At 43.4% G+C, this 15,522-nt stretch overlaps 1 protein-coding gene across 1 annotated transcript in view; it reads right to left on the minus strand.

Annotated features, from left to right (window-relative positions):
• Nucleotides 1-373: 373 nt before the first annotated feature.
• Nucleotides 374-15,522, minus strand: part of GCLM (glutamate-cysteine ligase modifier subunit) — a 40,337-nt gene continuing 25,188 nt past the window's right edge. Inside the window, exons 6-7 of the mRNA XM_038744935.1 lie at nt 12,074-12,188; nt 374-3,088 (exon numbers count right to left, since the gene is read on the minus strand). Coding sequence (XP_038600863.1) covers nt 2,919-3,088; nt 12,074-12,188 — 285 coding nt within the window. The 3' untranslated portion in view covers nt 374-2,918. The remainder of the gene's footprint in view (nt 3,089-12,073; nt 12,189-15,522) is intronic.

A 15,522-nucleotide genomic window follows, 5' to 3' on the forward strand; every position in this document is an offset into this window, starting at 1 on the left:
TCTTCTGTTTCACCCTTCGTGCTCCGCTTAATTCCCCTCTCATACTTACATTTGCTCCCTTTTGCCCAAACAGGTTAGAATGTTTCAATAAAATATTTTCACTGTGGTAACAAGAAACAAGATGGCACATTAAAAATATAATTGGTGGGCATATGAACTTCCCAAGTTTTTTTGGGGGGAATACCACTAATTACTTGAACAAGCCACATTTAAACCAAAGTTTGTTGTATTAAGAACTTAAAATGCATGCTTGAAATATTTGGGTGCATCGTTTGCTTAGAATTATCTAAAACTGTGAGAACTACGCAAAAGTAGTTTAATGCCATCATTGGCTTTGAGGAAGGAAAGTTTTGAAGAAGGAAACACTCAGGACTCAGGATACAAACTCACATTTTATTTGAATGGATTAGTGGCAGGGAAAATTATAATAGATATATTTTGTTAATGAATGTTTAGCAGTTTGCCTTTATATCTCGAGTGAAACGACTCCAAGAAGTAGATGCTGGATGCTGTATTAAAAAAAAATCACATTTTCCTCCCCTAACAGTAGATTTTGGGACCATAAAATTACAAAGTCATGAAATTCAAAAAGACAAATTTCCTTCTCTTATTTTAGAATTGCGAAGGAAAAACAGTTACCTGTTTTGAAGCATTAGGCAGTTAAGAGTGAACAAAAAAGTTCAGAATAAAAAGCGAATTGTTCCAAGTTTCTCTAAATATTTCTAGATGGAGAGGAGTTACTTATCAACAGGCCGTTCAGTATCAGTACATCAGCTGACAGCATCACTCATGTGGAAACAGGTGACGGAGGAAATGCTAAAAGCAAATGCTATGATGAGTACCCTTAAGTCATCAGAATTCTTGAAAAATCATTCAGTTCTCAATGAACGTCAGTCACAATTAGGCACTGAATCAGAACTCAGATGAGCCATAAAACAAACAAGATCCTTGAGACTCCATTCAATACAATTTATTAATAAAACAAGTATTCTGATGACTTTACTTGAAATAGGGACTCTAATGATACTTTCACATAGGAATCTCTAAAAGGGTACAATTTGCCTGCCGCAATTAATTTCCACTTTGTTTATAGAGCCTGAAGGAATGGAATAACTTCAGTTATTGCTGACTGTCACAAGGAACCTTCACCAGAGATTGTTTTATCAATAAAGCACACAGGACTTTAGCTAGTCAAAAAACAGGTCGAATGATAAAAATTCACTTGCAAAATGACATTCATTTTTACCCTTCTGGATTTCTATTCTTTGGGGCAATTAACCAAAAAATTGAAGGCAAAGTACAAACAAAATTTGGCAGAAGCATTCTCAGCCTAAGTTTTTTTCTCTTTTCCAAACAAAACTTCCTATAAATTTCAGCAATTTCAAGTTTCATTTTAAAAATTAAACCTTTGAGATCTTTAGATTTCTAGTGAAAGCTGATTAGCTTGTCAACTTTTTTAAAGACTCAAAATTCTGAGAACATATAGCATTCTCTAAAGTCAAAGACGCTGTTTATGCGAAAACACCATATAAAGTCCATATAAAAATGCTTTCAGCAAGCTCAGCGCCTAAATCGAATTAAGATTACATCTTTACTAAGAAAACTAGGTGGCTAAAACCATCTCCACAGTTCCTATCAGATTTTCGATCAGCTTCAGAGTCCATCTAAAACAGGAAAAGCATACACCGAGATTTAGAAATATCCTTCCTCGTTCTTTTCTCAGTTAAGAGCAAGCTTGTTTTTCCTCCTCTGGACCCAAGGATTAAAAATGCTTGCACGAATGCAAGGCTGAAGACATAGTTGGAAAATGACCACCTAGGAGTAAAAATGGCAAATCATTTACCCTCCCTGGGCCTCTTTCTCCATCATCTGTGAATTCTCGATGCTTACTCTGTCTCTTCCTATCTCAAAGAGATATTGTGATGACAGAAACGAGGAAGGCTTTGAATTATACCGAACAAAGGCGCTTTATAAAGCCACGATAGTAATTCAGTCATTTGGAACAATGCCTAACAGGCCTGGAAATCTTTAACATGATCTAAAAAGTGGACACTGACAACCTTATTTTATTATTTTTGCTGTCGATTCTTCAGGTAGTCTTTGCGACAGAACACTTGCAATACACGTGAAAGAAATGGGAACGCTTTCTGGCTATTCAGGGAGTGTTTCCACCCATGCTCGGCTTTTAGTTGCTTCGAAAAAGAATCCAACACGATATTAATTTCAGGTTTTCTCCGTTTGTCCACCTGTTTACCACAGCACGAGGTGAATGCTTGGGAGCCACAGGGCAAACATCTGCAGCTACATTTCGAGAATACATTAAGAGATCATGAGGTCCATGAAAGAGTCAAATTTCCAAGCAAGGATTTAAGGACTAATTTTGTTTGTACTGCTTAAAGCGGATTTATCTTAACTCTGCGACGTAATTTTCACTAGTGAATAAAAACCCTGAAGCATGTTCCAGTGTCGGAAGTTCTAAGAACGGCAATTAAACAATCTTTAGTACTATCAAGGAGCCAAAAAACAATTCATGAAAAAATACTTTTGCAAATCAAAAGTGAGGATGCTTACTCTGGCATAGGATGAATAAGTGGATGCCTGCAGCCCCAATTTATCTAGCAACAATTTTCTTGACTTACTCATAAAAATAAGAAGGAAATAAATTCCAATTTTTTTTTTATAGACAATCTCAATTAGAAAATAATAGTTTACTGAAAACAATACATTTTATACAATAGAGAACTGGTCTTGAGGCAAGAAAGGATATTTAGTACTTGACTACATCCTGCCCAATTCACCTGCAAAAATCTTGCCCTCGCATATCACTTGAAAGTTTTGGTCTTTACAGTTTCTGGATTTTCACTTCTTTTGCCTCCCCCTCAAAAAGCTACTTTTCCAAAACATGACATCAAAAAGCATTAAGTTCCCCTTCTTTTAGCTTGCAAAATGTAGCCTTTTGATTTGATAATCCCTCTGCTTTTGACAATGACGGAATACCGTAGGAGCCACAGTGGTATCCACTCGTTTGCTTGAATGTCTGGGAAACTTTCTTGAAGAGCTGCTTGGAAATTTGTTTCAGAAAGAAGTTCTGGTGGGGGGGAAAAATGGTAAAGATAGTCACATAACATTCCGGTATAATCCAAATTTATGACTTAAATGTTTTGGCCCATTTGAAAGGGGACAGAATCAGAACCCTATGCTAAGAATGAAAAAGAGCTTTAGTATGTGAGAATATAAGAAAGGCCCAGCCACTGTGGATCAATCAATTGTATTTATTATTATTATTATTATTATTAATAATAATAAAAATGGTGTTTAATTATTGTTATTAATAAATGGTAATTAAATTTACCATTTAATAAATGGTAAATAATAATGGTATTGAAGCACTTACTATGTGCCAAGCACTGTTCTAACCACTGGGATACATTCAAAATAATCAGATTGTCCCACTTGGGGCTCACGGTCTTAATCCCCATTTTACAGATGAAGTAACTGAGGCTCAGAGAAGTTAAGCGGCTTGCCCAGGGTCACACAGCAGACAGGTGGCAGAGCCGGGAATAGAACGAATCAATCAATCAATCGTATTTATTGAGCGCTTACTATGTGCAGAGTACTGTACTAAGCGCTTGGGAAGTACAAATTGGCAACACACAGGGACAGTCCCTACCCAACAGTGGGCTCACAGTCTAAAAGGGGGAGACAGAGAACAGAACCAAACATACCAACAAAATAAAATAAATAGGATAGAAATGTACAAGCAAAATAAATAAATAAATAGAGTAATAAATATGTACAACCATATATACATATATACAGGTGCTGTGGGGAAGGGAAGGAGGTAAGATGGGGGGATGGAGAGGGGGACGAGGGGGAGAGGAAGGAAGGGGCTCAGTCTGGGAAGGCCTCCTGGAGGAGGTGAGCTCTCAGCAGGGCCTTGAAGGGAGGAAGAGAGCTAGCTTGGAGGGTGGGCAGAGGGAGGGCGTTCCGGGCCAGGGGGAGGACGTGGGCCAGGGGTCGACGGCGGGACAGGCGAGAACGCGGTACGGTGAGGAGATTAGCGGCAGAGGAGTGGAGGGTGCGGGCTGGGCTGGAGAAGGAGAGAAGGGAGGTGAGGTAGGAGGGGGCGAGGGGACGGACAGCCTTGAAGCCCAGGGTGAGGAGTTTCTGCCTGATGCGCAGATTGACTGGTAGCCATTGGAGATTTTTGAGGAGGGGAGTAACATGCCCAGAGCGTTTCTGGACAAAGACAATCCGGGCAGCAGCATGAAGTATGGATTGAAGTGGAGAGAGACACGAGGATGGGAGATCAGAGAGAAGGCTAGTGCAGTAGTCCAGACGGGATAGGATGAGGGCTTGAATAGCAGGGTAGCGGTTTGGATGGAGAGGAAAGGGCGGATCTTGGCGATGTTGCGGAGCTGAGACCGGCAGGTTTTGGTGACGGCTTGGATGTGAGGGGTGAATGAGAGAGCGGAGTCGAGGATGACACCAAGGTTGCGGGCTTGTGAGACGGGAAGGATGGTAGTGCCGTCAATAGGGATGGGAAAGTCAGGGAGAGGACAAGGTTTGGGAGGGAAGACAAGGAGCTCAGTCTTCGACATGTTGAGCTTTAGGCGACATGTTGAGCCAATGCCCTCTGACTCCCAAGCCCGAGCTCTTTCCACTAAGCCACGTTGCTGAACGCTTACTATATGCACAGCATTGTACTAAGCACTTGGAAGAATACAATACAGCAGAATTAGCAGGCACAGTCCCTGCCCACAACGAACTTACACTCTAGACGGGAAGACAAACATTTTTCTTTGAAAAATTGATCATCCAATATTTGTGGCTCAAGACTTGCTTTTTTCCACTAACTAAGCTCTATGGGAAATTCCACCAGGGCAGAACCTGCAAAGGGGTGAGGCTTAAAGTGTATTAAAAATAACTGACCAATCTTCTAAATAATGCAGGTAGGTTAGGGATACTGACAGCAAACTAAGCCATCCAGTGATGTGTTGTTGTAAGGGTACAGTGGGAAAGGAATAGTAAAAAATGACAGAAGAGACAAAAAAATAAGGGCCCTGTTCTCCTCCACAGACCCAGTATTAGTCAGTTCTCCGATCATGATTTATAAATAAATAAATAAATTTATTTATTTATTTTATTTGTACATATCTATTCTATTTATTTTATTTTGTTAATATGTTTGGTTTTGTTCTCTGTCTCCCCCTTTTAGACTGTGAGCCCACTACTGGGTAGGGACTGTCTCTATATCAATCAATCAATCAATCGTATTTATTGAGCGGTTACTGTGTGCAGAGCACTGTACTAAGCAAATCTATATGTTGCCAACTTGTACTTCCCAAGCGCTTAGTACAGTGCTCTGCACACAGTAAGCGCTCAATAAATAGAATTGATGATGATGATTTAGGTTGACAGGGGTTGACAGTTTTGCCTACAACAGAATGAACTGAAGGGTAATTCAACTGTATGGTAATTACACTAGACCGTAAATTCATCTTTAGACTGTAAACTCGTTGTGGGCAGGGAATGTGTCTGTCACATTGTATTCTCCCAACCACTTAGTAAAGTGCTCTGCACATAGTAAGCACTCAGTAAATACGACTAAAAAAAAGAAAAAATCTCCCTCCAAAAGACTGAGTTTGGAAATTGCATTTGTGTCGGCACAATTCTCGGAGACTCATCTATCAAATACTTATGGGACCAAAATGTTTGCGTCTCATGTAAATCAGTTATGCTATTTCTTCACATAATGGCTTACCTTATTCTACTGAATTGCGTTTTCAAGTGAGTTACCTCAAAACCGGCAGATACTCCCCTGCATTATTAATGATCCCAGAATCTCAGATGCACACAGTAAGCTCTTAACAAATGCCATTATTATTATTTATCTTGAAATGGGCCACGGCAGGCGCACATATGCCCCTAAGTGGCAGTGCCACTTCCCAAGGCTGTGAGGCTTCTCTGGTTGTAGGGCTGAGGTCTGCCACAGTCCAGGGGCAAAACACAAAAACAAAACACTCGTAACCGCAGTGCGACGGCTGAGATCCACGCCACCAAAACCCAGAGACGCAAATATGGCACTGCAGATTCAGGAGGGCGGCTACCAAGCTGACAGAGGGGCACCAACGGCCCGGGACTGCTACCTTCTTTGGCCCGCCAAAGATCGCCTAGCCCTTGTTTTAAAATCAAAATGACCAAGGGGATGCCTGCCGGATCGTGGCAATGGTTTGGTACGTGTAACGGTCACGAGGGACTATTAAATCTCCAAATACACAGCAGTCGGATGAACTGACCCAAAGAATAGATACTGCTTGCATATATATTTGTACAGATTTACTTGTACATATTTACTATTCTATTTATTTTGTTAATGATGTGCATTTTGTTTTAATTCTACTTGTTCTGATGACTTTGACACCCGTCTACGTGTTTTGTTGTCTGTTTCCCCTTCTAGACTGTGAGCCCGCTGTTGGGTAGGGACCGTCTCTAGATGTTGCCAACTTGTACTTCCCAAGTGCATAGTACAATACAGTGCTCTGCACACAGTAAGTGCTCAATAAATACGATTGAATGAATGAACGAATAGACATATTTGTTATTCTATTTTGTTAATGATGATCAAGATGGTATTTGTTAAGCGCTTACTATGTGCAAAGCACTGTTCTAAGCGCTTGGGGGATACAAAGTAATCAGGTTGTCCCATGTGGGGCTCACAGTCTTCATCCCCATTTTACAGATGAGGGAACTGAGGCCCAGAGAAGTTAAGTGGCTTGCCCAAGGTCACACAGCTGACAAGTGGCGGAGCTGGGATTCAAACCCACGACTTCTGACTCCCAAGCCCGGGCTCTTTCCACTGAGCCATGCTGCTTCTCATCGTTAATGATGTGCATTTTGTTTTAATTCTATTTGTTCTGACAACTTTGACACCTGCCTACGTGTTTTGTTGTCTGTTTCCCCCTTTTAGACTGTGAGCCCGCTGTTGGGTAGGGACCGTCCCTATATGTTGCCAGCTTGTACTTCCCAAGCGCTTAGTACAGTGCCCTGCACACAGTAAGTGCTCAATAAATACGATTAAAGAAAGAAAGAATAGATGCCCAAGCTAAAGTGTTATGCTTCTTTAGCTGGGCGGGCAGTAAGTCCTCAGTATGTATATATGTTTGTACATATTTATTACTCTATTTATTTTATTTGTACATATTTATTCTATTTTGTTAATATGTTTTATTCTCTGTCTCCCCTTTCTAGACTGTGAGCCCACTGTTGGGTAGGGACCGTCTCTATATGCTGCCAACTTGTACTTCCCAGGCGCTTAGTATGGTGCTCTGCACACAGTAAGCGCTCAATAAATACGATTGAATGAATGAATGAATGAATGAGAGGGGGATCAGGGTTATCCCCAACCTGAACAGCTCCTCTCTGCATTGACTGCCCAGTACTATTCTGGCTAGATAGATACAAACCTTGTATCTTAGACAGGGGCAAATTCCAGGGTAAAATGAATTACAGAGCAAAGTACCATCCTTCATTTAATCGAGCAATGGTATCTATTGAGCGGTTTCTGTGCATACAGCACTGTACTAAAAGCACAATACAATACTGTTGGTAGTCACGATCTCTGCCCTCAAGGAGCTCATTCTGAGCTAAAGCCCTGCCTGTGAAGAATTTTCTGGGATAAACATTTCCCTTCCTTCGGGAGATGAGTCTCTAGCTGAGAGATTCAGGTGCTGAACCGTTAACGATGGGGCTTGCGTTGGCATTTTATAAATCAATCGCACGGACCGACTGTGGGCTGATTCCTAGGCTTCTATGTCAAAGAGAAGCTTCGCTACTAATAAGACTGATGGCATTTATTAAGCGCTTACTATGTGCAAAGCACTGTTCTAAGCACTGGGGAGGTTTCAAGGTGGTGAGGTTGTCCCACCGGGGGCCCAGAGTCTTAATCCCCATTTTACAGACGAGGTAGTGAGGCCCAGAGAAGTGACTTGCCCAAAGTCACACAGCTGACAATTGGCGGAGCCGGGATTTGAACCCATGACCTCTGACTCCAAAGCCCGGGCTCTTTCCACTGAGTCACGCTGCTTCTCCCGGCACTACTGGCAGCAAGGGAGTAATCCTTTGGGTCCATGATAGCATAAACCTGATTCTGACGAAGGACACGAGAGGATTTGGGAATCCTAGTGGATTCGGGGTGGCGGGGGGGGGGAGGGGGGCAGGTTTGTTGCCCCACTGGGCTCCAGCCCTGGTAATCAATCAATCGTATTTATTGAGCGCTTACTGTGTGCAGAGCACTGTACTAAGCGCTTGGGAAGTACAAGTTGGCAACATATAGAGACAGTCCCTACCCAACAGTGGGCTCACAGTCTAAAAAAGTAAGGTTTGTGAGACCAGCTGCTGGCTTCCCCTCTGACCCCCAAGGGATCCCGGAGAAAGGAATAAGGGAGGGTGGGGGGAGAAGGAAGGGCTGGGGAGAAAGAATCCTGCGCTCCCAAAGCCACGCTCAAAATTCACCATCTGCACAAAATGAAAAGCTGGCATCCCTGGCGACCAGACATTTCATTTGATTTTTTTTTTCTTTAAAACTAATTTCATTTTTTCTTTATAATAATAGTAGTGGCACTTTTTCATTCATATATTCATTCAATTGTATTTACTGAGCGCTTACTGTATGCAGAGCACTGTACTAAGCGCTTGGAAAGTCCAATTTGGCAACAGATAGAGACAATCCCCACCCAACAACGGGCTCACAGTCTAGAAGGGGGAGACAGACAACAAAACAAGTAGACAGGCATCAACATAGATAAATAGAATTATGGATATATACACATTAATAAAATAAATAAGATAATAAATATGTACTTGTTATGGGGAGGGAATGTGGCTGCTAATTCTGTTGTATTGTACTCGCCCAAGAGCTTAGTACAGTGCTCTGCACAGAGTAAGTGCTCAGTTGATTGACAGAGGTCAGATTTAGAAATGCAGACTTGAGAATCATCCACACGGAGATGGTAGTTGAAGCTGAGGGAGTCAATGAGTTCTCTGAAGGATTGGGTGTAGATGGAGAATAGCAGGGGACCCAGAACTGAGTCTTTTTATTCTTTTATTGGTATTTGTTCAGGGCTTACGATGTGCCCGGCACTGTACTAAGCGCTGGGGTAGATACAAGCAAATCAGGTTGGACACAGCCCTTGTCCCACATAGGGCTCAGACTTACTCTCAATCAATCAATCGTATTTATTGAGCGCTTACTATGTGCAGAGCACTGTACTAAGCGCTTGGGAAGTACAAATTGGCAACATTTTACAGTTGAGGCAAACAGACACAGAGAAGTGATTTGCCCAGGGTCACAGCACACAAGTGGTACAGCTGGGATCATTCATTCATTCAATCATATCTATTGAGCGCTTACTGTGTGCAGAGCACTGTACTTGGAGAAGTACAACACAACAATAAACACATTCCCTGCCCACAGCGAGCTTACAGTCTAGAGGGGGAGACAGACATTAATACAAATAAATTACAGATCTGTACATAAGTGCTGTGGGCTGGGAGGGGGGATGAACAAAGGGATAAAGTAAAGGTAACGCAGAAGGGAGTGGGAGAAGAGGAAAAAGGGGACCTGGGGAGGTCTCTTGGAGGAGATTTGCCTTCAATAAGGGTTTGAGGGGGAGGAGCAAGTGTAATTGTAGGATTTGAGGAGGGAGGGCATTCCAGGCCAGAGGTAGGACGTGGGCGAGCAGCGAGACAAGCAAGACGAAGGCCCAGGGAGAAGGTTAGCACTAGAGGAGCAAAGTGTGCGGGTTGGGTTTTAGGAGAGAGGTGAGGTGAGGTAGGAGGGGGCAAGGGGGTAGACTGCTTTAAGTCCAATGGTGAGGAGTTTATATTTGATGTGGAAGTGGATGGGCGACCACTAGAGTTTTTTGAGGAGCGGGGTGACACGTCCTGAACTTTACTGTAGAAAAATGATTCGGGCAGCAGCGTGAACTAAGGACTGGAGTGGGGAGAGACAGGAGGCTGGGAGGTCAGCAAGGAGGCTGATAGGGTAATCCAGGCAGAACAGGATGAGTGACTGTATTAACGTGGTAGCCGTTTGGATGGAGAGGAAAGGGCGGATTTTAGCGATGTTGTGAAGGTGGGACCGACAGGACTTAGTGATGGATTGACAAGACCCGTGTTCTATCCACTAGAATGTGCTGCTTTGAGGGACTGCTACGGTTAGAGGGTGGGAGGCAGAGGAGGAACCTATGAAAAAGACTGAAAATGAGCAGCCGGAGAGATAGGAAGAGAGTCGGGAGAAGACAGCTATTGTAAAACCAAGGTTAGGCTTTACTTCCAGAAGGTGGTGGTCTACTGTGTCGTAGGCAGCCGAGAGGTCTAGGAGGATAAGCATAAAAGCAACTGAACTCGGCAAGAAGGAGGTCACTGGTGACCTTATGTAATAATAATAATGATGGCATTTATTAAGCGCTTACTATGTGCAAAGCACTTTCTGTGGCACGAAGTAGGCAGAAGCCAGACTGGAGGAGGTCAAGCAGAGACTTGGAGGAGAGGAAGTAGAAGAAGATGGTACAGGCAACACCCCCAAGGAGTTTGGAGAGGAATGGTAGGAGGGAGATGGGGTGATAACTGGAGGGGGTTGAGGCGTCAAGAGAGGATTTTTCTTTTTTTAGGATAGGGAATACATGGGATACTCATCATATCCCGACTGGATTACTGTATCAGCATCCTTTCTGATCTCAATCAATCAATCAATTGTATTTATTGAGTGCTTACTGTGTGCAGAGCACTGTACTAAGCGCTTGGGAAGTACAAGTTGGCAACATATAGAGACAGTCCTTACCCAACAGTGGGCTCACAGTCTAGAAGCGGGAGACAGAGAACAAAACCAAACATATTAACAAAATAAAACAAATAGAATAGATATGTACAAGTAAAATAATTAGAGTAAAAAATATGTACAAACATATATACATATATACAGGTGCTGTGGGGAAGGGAAGGAGGTAAGACGGGGGGATGGAGAGGGGGACGAGGGGGGAGAAGAAGGAGGGGGCTCAGTGTGGGAAGGCTTCCTGGAGGAGGTGAGCTCTCAGTAGGGTCTTGAAGGGAGGAAGAGAGCTAGCTTGGCGGATGTGCGGAGGAAGGGCATTCCGGGCCAGGGGGAGGACGTGGGCCGGGGGTCGACGGCGGGACGGGCGAGAACGAGGCACAGTGAGGAGGTTAGCGGCGGCAGAGAAGCGGAGGGTGCGGGCTGGGCTGGAGAAGGAGAGAAGGGAGGTGAGGTAGGAGGGGGCGAGGGGATGGACAGCCTGGAAGCCCAGGGTGAGGAGTTTCTGCCTGTTGCGCAGATTGATTGGTAGCCACTGGAGATTTTTGAGGAGGGGAGTAACATCTCCCAACCTCCTGTCTCTCCTCCCTTCAGGTTATACTTCCCTCTGCTGCCCAGATTATCTTTCTACAGAAACACTCTGGGCATGTCACTCCCCTCATCAAAAATCTCCAGTGGTTGCCTATCAACCTCCATATCAAGCAAAAACTCCTCACTATTGGCTTCAGAGCTCTCCATCACCTTGCTCCTTCTTACCTCACCTCCCTTCTCTCCTTCTACAGCCCAGCCCGCACACTCCACCTCTCTGGTGCTAACCTTCTCACTGGGCCTCATTCTCTCCTGTCCCGCCATCGACCCCTGGCCCACATCCTATCTCTGGCCTGGAATGCCGTTCCTTCTCAAATCCGCCAAACTAGCTCTCTTCCTCCCTTCAAAGCCCTACTGAAAACTCACCTCCTCCAGGAGGTCTTCCTGGACTAAGTCCCCCTTTTCCTCTGCTCCCTTTCCCTTTATCTGTAATTTTTTTGAAATGTCTATCTCCCCCGTAGACATTCAGCTCGTTGTGGGCAGGGATCACGTCTCCTACTTCTATCGCACTGTACTTTGTCCACACACAATAAGCGTCCGATAAATGCCATTGCTTGATTGACTGCTCGATGAATCACGGTACAAAAGCCTGTACTTAACTTTGAAAACGCTACTCTTTATGAGTGGAGATTCTTGTCAATCGTTCAGTCTCACCTTTGGGATCGTTGTGAGTCAGCAGCTGAATGTCAAACTCTTTAGCAAATGCTGTCAAATCAGGAGGCATCACACAACAAGAAGCAAGGTTAACCTGATTACTGCTAGGCTTTACCTAAAAGAAAAGAAATAGAATAAGATGTTCGCAATACAATAGCACAAAATCTCTGTTTTTGTTTTGTTACATACTAACTTGGATATTTTCTCAGCATCGTCAATGGTATTTGTTAGACTCTTACTAAGTGCAAAGCACTGTATTTAGCATGTGGGAAAGTTCAAAGAGAATCACTGCTCTCCAGGAGTGTACAGTCTTCCAGACTGTAAGCTCTTTGTGGGCAGGGAACGTGCCTACCAATTCTGTTGCACTGTACTCTCCCAAGAGCTTAGCACAGTGCTCTGCGCAGAGTGAGCGCTCAAGAGATACCACTGAAGATGATAATGGGGTGACCAGACAGACAAAAGTTATTACAAACTGTAGAAGCAGGAGGAAGAACAATTTAACAGAAAATGGGACAAATGGATCAGAATGACAGTAGTGAATTGAATATGCAAATAAAAACACACATGTGTACACGATGCTGAGCATAAACTAAACTATGTATGTGCTGAGATTAATTTCAGATGTCGTAAAGATGATCACTGTAACAGGAGAAATGCTTAAAACTAATTTGTTAACCCATCACCAGTCATTTAGAACCCATCACGGTCTTGAGAATGAAACAAAATGAGTTAGCATTACAATAAAGATCAATCAATCGTATTTATTGAGCGCTTACTATGTGCAGAGCACTGTACTAAGCGCTTTACAATAAAGATGGCAACGTTCCAACTTTTACTATCGTGCCCACAAGCTGGAACCACCCACATCTCCAAAGTAGACATACCCGGAGTTTAAATTCTGGTATGATGGCGTCTCGTGAATCACATGTGAAATATAAGCAAGTCATTTAAGCAGGGACAGGCTATTTCTACCAAAAACCAAGAGTTACAAGGGTGAGCAGAGGGCTCCAATTCATGACCTCAAGAAAGGCGTGGGGCGGAAACCAACATTAAGCCTTCAGAAAAAAAGAGTAAATGGAGTAGTGAAAATGTAACAGAAATGGAAAAAGCAGTGCAGCCTAATAGTCCGAAGGACCTATGGGGACTAAGCGCTTAGTACAGTGCTCTGCACACAGTAAGCGCTCAATAAATACCATTGAATGAATGGATAAAGCTGTGAGCTCCATTGGGGACATGAACTGTGTCCACCCTGATTAGCTTGTATCTATACAGTGCTTAGTGCAGTGTCTGGCACGTAGTAAGTGCTTAACAAATACCATAAAAAAAGACAATTATACATCGTAACAGGCTTAGTTTTGAAGCACTTTAGCAACAAGGTGTACTTTTTCTAGAATTAACTGTTACAATGTCAATTTATTTCTTATAGAACAGGATTAAATATAAGCAAGCAGGAAAATGGTATTTCCTGGCCAAACTGAATTTTGTTAAACACATCAAACAAGGGGTATTCCAGTAGTTACCATAATCCTTGTATCCAAAACTCACTCTAGATCCCTTTGGTCTATCCAGTACTGAATATATACACTGGCAAAATAAACGTATTTTCCTGCACATTAAAGCTTCTATATTGAACTCGTCCCGTGCACATTCTTTAGTAGAAGCTTTGGTTCATAATGCCTTACGTTTGTCTAGCACTTTTTTTTTAAAAGGCATTTATTAAGCTCTTACTATGTGCAAATCACTGTTCTAAGCGCTGGGGAGGTTACAAGGTGATCAGGTTGTCCCACTGGGGGGGTTCACAGCCTTCATCCCCATTTTCCAGGTGAGGTAACTGAGGTACAGAGAAGTGAAGTGACTTGCCCAAAGTCACACAGCTGAGAAGTGGCGGAGCCGGGATTTGAACCCATGACCTTGGACTCCAAAGCCCGGGCTCTTTCCACTGAGCCACGCTGCTTCTCTGTACCCATTTAAGCACTGTTTCGCGCCAATCACCTCATTATAACCTCTCTATTCTTTGTGAAGTAGGAAGAGGCAGGCATTATTGTCCCCACTTTACAGAGGGAAAAACTGAGGCACAGAAGAGCTAAGTGACTTGCCCAAGATAGCAAGTAGATAAGTAGTAGAGCTGGGCTCTGAAGCTGTGCGTGTTGGCTCCCAGCCCCACCATTCCCTTTATACTAGACCACGCTGACTCCTCGCCAAATTATACTTTCAGCAGCAGCTTTTTATATATGAGGGATGAATATCAATTCGGCAAATGGGTGAAAAGAAAAAGAAAAAACCAAACTATTGCTTCCTAAATGTCAGTGGAGAAATTCAATCATTTGACTACAATTAGTAAAAAACTCTGCCTATCCAGCTAGGGGGACTTTCAACACACAGTTTTCTATTTCACCCAATTACCAAGATTAAGTGCAGCTGGGCATAGAGAAGCGAGGTGTAATTCCAAGAATATTTCCTGCATCGATGATTCTATATTTGGAAGAGTTAAATCAACATTTTCTTGGGTAATATTTCCTGCATCAATGATTCTATATTTGGAAGAGTTAAAGCCACATTTTTGAAAACCCAGCAGCCAGGTCTGCCTAGGGCAAGTCTAATGGTGCACTGGAAAAATAAAATATGGGAATCTATATTTTTCCTTAATAACCCTAATCATAATTAGCACACCACCCGATGAACTTCAAAAAGATTTGATACGAGTATTTTCGGGGGCAATTTAGCCCGGTGGAACTCAAGTGTTAAGACTGGGCAGAGAAGCAGCTTGGCTTAGTGGAAAGAGAATGGGCTTGGGAGTCAGAGGTTGTGGGTTCTAATCCCGCCTCTGCCACATGTCTGCTGTGTGACCTTGGGCAACTCACTTCACTTCTCCGTGCCTCAGTTACCTCATCTGTAAAATGGGGATTAAAAGCGTGAGCCCCACGTGGGACGACCTGATTACCCTGTATCTACCCCAGCGCTTAGAACAGTGCTTGGCACATAGTAAGCGCTTAACAAATACTTAAAAAAAAAAAAAGGCGACTTTTGCGATAAGACGGTACCCTCGTGCAGGCCGTCTGACTGGCCTAGGCGTATCCCTGGGGTTGCCAGCAGCTCTGCAACATATTCCAAAAACTGAGGGCGACAGGGACGGCCGAGCACAGCCCCAAATCCCATCTTGCTACTCAGGTGAATATGCCGACACCGGGGTTTCTGGGGTTACGTGGTTTCCGAATGACAGACCTCACTGCAGTTTGCAATCTCAACTAATGTTAGTTGGGCACTATGTTCAATTGGCTTTTTGCAGACTGGTCAGAGAGACAAATAGGAACAAAATAACCACCCCTCAAACCTCAGAACATATCAGTGATATATTGAGCACTTCCTGTATACAGAGCACTGCACTACGCACTTGGGAAAGTACAATACTACAGAGTTGGTAGACACGCTCCTTGCCCACCGAGAACTGA

The sequence above is a fragment of the Tachyglossus aculeatus genome, chromosome 4, assembly GCF_015852505.1.
Source record: "Tachyglossus aculeatus isolate mTacAcu1 chromosome 4, mTacAcu1.pri, whole genome shotgun sequence".
Lineage (NCBI taxonomy): Eukaryota > Metazoa > Chordata > Mammalia > Monotremata > Tachyglossidae > Tachyglossus > Tachyglossus aculeatus.